At 50.9% G+C, this 6161-nt stretch overlaps 3 protein-coding genes and 1 non-coding gene across 4 annotated transcripts; 1 reads left to right on the top strand and 3 right to left on the bottom strand.

Moving 5' to 3' along the window:
- Nucleotides 1-314: 314 nt before the first annotated feature.
- Pmar_PMAR010316 (hypothetical protein) lies at nucleotides 315-520 on the bottom strand (the record flags this gene model as incomplete). Its single annotated transcript, XM_002788726.1, has 1 exon — nucleotides 315-520. A coding segment is annotated over one exon (206 nt), but the record flags the coding sequence as incomplete, so codon positions are not given.
- A 437-nt stretch (nucleotides 521-957) lies between these two features.
- On the bottom strand, nucleotides 958-2151 carry Pmar_PMAR010315 (hypothetical protein; the record flags this gene model as incomplete). The annotated part of the gene is made up of 6 exons (XM_002788725.1): nucleotides 958-1006; nucleotides 1146-1208; nucleotides 1236-1309; nucleotides 1351-1437; nucleotides 1487-1582; nucleotides 2059-2151. 6 exons carry the CDS (start codon nucleotides 2149-2151, stop codon nucleotides 958-960), a joined length of 462 nt encoding a protein of 153 aa, XP_002788771.1.
- Nucleotides 2152-3602: 1451 nt separating this feature from the next.
- On the bottom strand, nucleotides 3603-3682 carry Pmar_PMAR010314. The gene has a single exon. It is a non-coding gene; the product is annotated as a tRNA-Leu (tRNA).
- A 1531-nt stretch (nucleotides 3683-5213) lies between these two features.
- Pmar_PMAR010313 (cytochrome c oxidase subunit II, putative) lies at nucleotides 5214-6071 on the top strand. The gene is made up of 5 exons (XM_002788724.1): nucleotides 5214-5412; nucleotides 5462-5576; nucleotides 5623-5706; nucleotides 5753-5823; nucleotides 5868-6071. Exons 1-5 carry the CDS (start codon nucleotides 5264-5266, stop codon nucleotides 5941-5943), a joined length of 495 nt encoding a protein of 164 aa, XP_002788770.1. The 5' UTR covers nucleotides 5214-5263; the 3' UTR covers nucleotides 5944-6071.
- The last annotated feature ends 90 nt before the right edge of the window (nucleotides 6072-6161 follow it).

Below are 6161 nucleotides of genomic sequence, written 5' to 3'. Positions count from 1 at the left end.
AAGGCAATCCTACTGATGACAGTCGTTGAGCTCGAGAAGCCCCTTCGTAGGTCCAAGGAAGCCGTCCCTCTATCCTGCACACTGAGGGTGCTCTCACTGGTCACCGAACGAGCTAAGCCCGCCACACTCGGACTGGCCACACCACTAGAGCTGACCGAGGCGTTGTGGGCCCATGGCCCTGAACTGCCACATGCCATCACCACCGACTGCTGCTGCTGCTGCTGAGCTGAGTTAGCTGATGCCGAGTGGGATAGAGCGCAATAGCACCTGGTATGGGACTACTACACTATACCACACCATCTACACTTCTCTACTTTTTCATATTAGCTCTAGCATTCCTCCTGGTACAAGCACAGTTCGTTGCAGCCGCGCTATTGTCACTACTCGAGTGCTCATGCTTAGGACTATCCTCTTCGTCCTCGTCAGCCCCTCTGCTGTGGGCAACAGCCATCGCCTCGTGACTTGTACACACCATCTCAGCGATCCTACGACTGTACAAGGCACGAGATACGAGTACCATCGTGTGACGATATTTAATAGCTGGGAGGTCCTCAGGGACCTACCCCACCAAATGAACACCAAACGAGCTTGCCCATACTACCACTGTCAAAGCACTCTTCATAGGCGTGGCTTCCGTCCCTCCTCCTCCTCCTACCACTATGGGCACTTCCAACGATGATGAGGATGATGATGAAGTAGAGGCGGAGGGCATCGTCGGTGACAGTTGCGTCATCACTCGCCGTTCCGGTGCCATAGATCAGTGACTTATAAGAGACACTACTGGTCATCATCATTATATTCAGCTCACTACAACCCAAGACTATACATTGAGACAGCTCTCTCTAGACATGCTCATGAGCTGACAGCTCCCTATTCGAACGAACCATTTCCCCCAACATACAGACCAACCTCTCCAACGTCTCGGGTGACGAGGAACGAGACCGCCGTTCATCAGCCCTACTGCTTCTGCCAGTCGTCGCCGACATCTCGACAGGGACTCGGTCGCCTGCGAACTGATATTAACTGCGACAAAACCACCACCTAGCCCTACCAACCCTGTCCGATGTACGGACATCCCCAATATCATCATCACCAGCCATACTACCCTACGTTAACCTGCTGCCTGATGATATGCCTTTTACTACCGGCCTCTCTTCATGTAGAGTTCTCTGCCGCGACGAGTTGCCCAATCCCCGAAGCTCCACCATCTAAGAGAGGCCACTGTATAGGAGTACCTTATGAAGGGATCTGAGACCTCTTCCTCTCGCTGTTTTAGTTTCGATTTGACTCGGCGAAGTTCTAGGGTAACCTACAAGAGTATTCAACCCACTAATGAACGCCATCCGGCACCTCCTCGCAACGCCCTTTCCATCTCTCAACCTCGCCTAAGGCTTCTTGTAGAGCCATTCTAAGGAATGCCATCTCCCCCGTCTTGGCCTACACCAACAACTATAGTATAACACAGTTCCTACTAGCGATGTAATACCCTCTGCTCGGCATCCCTTCGCAGAGCATCCTGGGCGATGGGACGTCCTGTTGAGGATCTCTCTGATGCTGCACTTGGAGACTTTCGTGATTCGCTCTGAAGGGCTTAAACGATCAGAGAGAACCAAGTAGGTATTCATTGAAAAACGTTCATCCTGCTTTAGTTAAGAGTTGGTAGATAAACGGTGGTGAGTACGAGGCGATACGGACTATCGAACGATATCAGCATGATGATGATCGTACACAAATTGAGAACTTATCGGCAGATGTATAACCCTTCACTAGTTCTAACTCCTGACTTATGAAAGCTCCAATAGTGGGATACATGGAAAAAGAACATATCCGAACCCTGGGGGGAGGGACAAGTCGAACTACTACTACTACTACTACTACTACTACTACTACTACTACTACTACTACTACTACTACTACTACTACCACTACTACTACTACTACTACTACTACTACTACTACTACTACTACTACTACTACTACTACTACTACTACTACTACTACTACACCAACGAGCTCAATGATATACATCCCCGACGATTACCCAGCATCCTGTATTACATTATCCCCTTCTCGCCAATTACGTGGAGACGACAAGGCCGTTACCTCCGGCTTAAAAGTATGCTCCTCCGTCAAGACACCTGTAACAGGCATATCATCTCTCAGTCCTCATCAATCGTATACCCTGTGCTTGTTCAACCCTCTTATTCCGTGCAGTCTGTATCATGCTCTTTCTCTTGCTAGCCCATTTCAACGCCTGCTCTTCGTTAAACCTCGCGATGGCTTTCGATCGCATGCTCGACCGCGGGGTCAACGGAGAAGGTGATGATTGACGACCCTCATCAGCATAGTACATTTGAACACTCCAGTGACAATATATGCAATTCTAGTGTGCACCTTAAACGCGTGAGTTTTGCTATAATCTTCTTCTCTATTCGCACAAGCAGCGTAACATTCCACTTGATTCGTGTCGATGAGAGTTGACTGACATTTCAAGGCAGTTCCAATCAATCATCCGCAACGACCTGAGTCTGCTCATGTACAGTCGCCCCGGGAAGTTAAGGGAAGTATAGAAAGAACCACTCGTGCCAACTCGATACGGATTGTTACATCTCAATACGACATTGAAATTTCTTCATCGTAGCTCAGTTCGTAGAACAGCAGACTTGCATCCGAGAGATCCAGGATCGATCCAAGGTTAGCTAAACTCGTAGTTTTACGATGACTACTGTAGAAGAACCACTACGCATGAAGGCTCACGTACGTTCTCGGATTACGAGACTTCCGCTGTGCAAAACTTCACCAGTAATTCAACTCTCCTTGTGCCAAAAACTACCGATCATCGAATCGGTGATAGTAGCTGCATCCGCTAACGGTTGAACCACTGGAAACAACGATGAACGCATGGGCGACATCAACATCGAAGCCGCTTTGTTACGCGATCAATTCCGGTCAAGGGGGTCTCTCATGCCAAGTTCCGCTCCCCGTCTCGCGACCCCTCTCCTCTGACTCATGTCCATTCCAAGCCGCATCCAAGATGGGAATCGAGGAACACAAAACAGCATCATTGAAAGGCAGTATTCATCTACATGTAGTCAAGTTATCATGGGTGGTAGCCCATCTGCATCTTGATAGATGTATTACCAATGTTCAACACATCGTTGTTGAATAAAGGGTGTTCCGAATTAGGGCCAGCAGGGAGGCATATCTGCTAAGCTCAGGTTTGTGGGGGAAGTGGGCACGGATAACAAGCCACCACTGCACCAAAACCGAGTGCCACGAGAGAAGCGGGAACATGAAATCCACCGAAAAAGGAGACTTTAATATCCGAAAGATGAGTTGTCCGCCCTATGTACTCACCGCAGTTCCTGTTCCTCCGAGATCAGTGAGATACCATCGATTATGCGAATTAGATGGATCTGCGCAGAAGTGTAGTATCGAGAGCAAGTCAAACATGCAGGTTTTGCACAAACCATGCCCAACGAGCACTTAGATCCTCCTTTCACATAGCGTCTTCCTCTCGTTTGGAAGATGTGTTGCGTAGATGTTAGCTTATATTGCACAAAAGATTTAGGTTATAAAGTTAACGCGAGATATACAACAAGTGACAGCTGTGGGGTTCGAACCCACGCCCTTTCGGACTGGCGCCTTAAGCCAGCGCCTTAGACCACTCGGCCAAACTGTCGATATTTACACATGAATTGTCCATGAGGAGATGGAGCCTATGAGGCCACGAGTCCCTCCATTGACACCGTACCATCTATCGAATTGGAACTTCCGGGAACAATTTGGCAATGGAAGCTCGATACGGTCCTATCAGCATGGATGACCAACGAATTACTCCGACTCCGACCTATCGTTATGTTGTTCAAACCATTTCGCGAGTACCTACTATGACACTCCCAGGCAGACTAAGCCGGAATAAGATCACGGTGTCATGCGTAATACTACGAACCTAACCTGATTTTCGTGATGGTTTCACCATAATCCATTTCAGCCGGCAGACACGAATCATCCGGGGTCTCCAAGACTGCATCCGCTGGCATGTGGAGAAGCAGGCATTCTGCAGCGAGAAGTCCAGAGCTCTCATGCAACACTACCAGACCCGACCGCATACTCACCGGAGTCCGCTCGAATGATGCGACATTCTGTCGCCTCATTGCCGAGCTTGAGGCACATGCCCGCCTTGAGTGGCAGCTCGGCGAGCGGAGGGATCTGGACCCAAGTAGCGGACGACACACTGAGGGGCTCGCTGAAACAAGTAGAAAGGACCTCCCTAGTGGATGCACACGTCAGAGGACGGGCAGCTACATTTACATCGTTGGAGCCAGCATCGACTGTGTGTTCTCGTCCCGCTGCCAGCGTAGTATCGCATGGTTCCGACTAACGCAGCGGTCCGTGAGCACTATGTCATAAGAAGGGGCTCGCCCGATGGTGAGGGACAACGAGCTGCGGGAGAGGGAGCCATCCGTGATGCTCACACTAGAACTGGACCGTCAAGATCGCGCGCTCGAGACACTGTACCCTTGAGGGGGAACGGCCTTCTCAACCAAGTAAGCTGCTCCTGAATCGCCCTTGTTCGTTACAGCCAGTGTGAGGTAAGCATGCGATACTTGTGACCGAGAACCGAGACGCTAAGATGGCGAGAGTTTTTAACAAGCGGGTCGCGCGGACTCTAGAAAAGAGACGCCTCCCCACGGGAGCTTACCAAAGTATTCCGTCCCTCGTAGTCGGCAAGCTCGAGAGAGCTAAGGTGGCGGACTAAACTCGCGGTCTCCGGACAACGTAATAGAGGTAGTCGGAGTACATCAACACTCTAAGATGGAACACCGAGGGCGAGCACCCATCACCACGGCAGTCACACCTGGTCACGGGGCAACTCAGCTGTTCCCACGAATTTAGCATCCACTACGATGTAGTACAGTTCCTGAGAGGCTTCATAGAAGGAACAGTCCCCTCCTATACCACATCTCACTCGAGAAACGTCAGTGCGCCCATCCTCTGGGGGCAACGAGGGGATACCCGTGAAGGCGTCTGGTGGTAGCATTCGAATGACTACCTCCGCCATACTAGGAAGTAGAGCTGGATGAGGTCCACTTCCCACAGGTCCTTCTCCTTAACCGCTACGCGCTCCCGACAACTCGCTATCATCTACGTGAGCGCTCGTGCTACAGTAATTTCGGGCGAGCGCTTTTTTAAATCACGCAAGGCTGATCAGGCCGGAGCGCAAGATAGCATCGCAAAGGTGCCTGAAACACCGATTTCGATGGCCGTCACTAATCTCCTCCGATCCCTGTTTGGGCCGGCTAACATATCCAATGCTGAGGAGGAGAAGGAGGTCAAGCTGCAGGATGTGAGCCCAGAGGACTACCCGACCCCTCAGAAGTACCTCGAGGGTGCCCCTATCCCAAGCTGGTACCATCATAGCAGCTCTATTGCTGCAGCGCCCTATCACCGACCTTAGGTACTCCTTCCAGAGTAACCTGGTGGGGGATATGGACTTGAAACCAGGCATGGCCCGCATGCTAGAGGTCGACAAGAGGCTTACTGTTCCTACGCGGACCCACATACGATTCCTAGTAAGCCCACGTAGACCCTGACCCCTGACCCTATCCCCGCCCTCAGATCACAGGAGCTGACGTTATCCATTCATGGTCAGTACCATCATTGGGCATCAAATGTGATGCTACTCCCGGCCGGTTGGTGAAGGTGGGTTACCCTTCCCCTCGGCCCTGAGGTAACCATCCTCCATCAGATCAACACCTTCATACAGCGTGAAGGCGTCTTCTATGGTCAGTGTTCGGAGCTCTGTGGGACCCTACATGCGTAAGCCGCTATCACGATACAGTCGCGTCCATCGAAGGGCTCAGGTTCATGCCCATCGTGGTCGAGGCGGTTAGTCCGGAAGCATTCGCTGCTCATGCTAAGAAGTGGTATAAGGACTAGTCTAGGCCTAGGGAGAGGAGTAGGAGTTGACACCATTATAACCATCATCATCCCTCTTTTATATTACTAACACTCCGAGGCTAGCAGCCCGGAGATACCGTACCGGGCCGATATCATGTTTGCTCTACTATGGTGGCTTTGGTGTTGCTGAGTACGTCAATGAGGATAGGGAGTATGGCTGTCGTCGTCAACCGCTCTCAAGCGATGCTCAATGCTTG

The sequence above is a fragment of the Perkinsus marinus genome (genome assembly GCF_000006405.1).
Source record: "Perkinsus marinus ATCC 50983 genomic scaffold scf_1104296927884, whole genome shotgun sequence".
In the NCBI taxonomy this organism is placed as follows: Eukaryota; Perkinsozoa; order Perkinsida; family Perkinsidae; genus Perkinsus; species Perkinsus marinus.
This window is presented reverse-complemented; position numbering and strand designations above follow the sequence as displayed.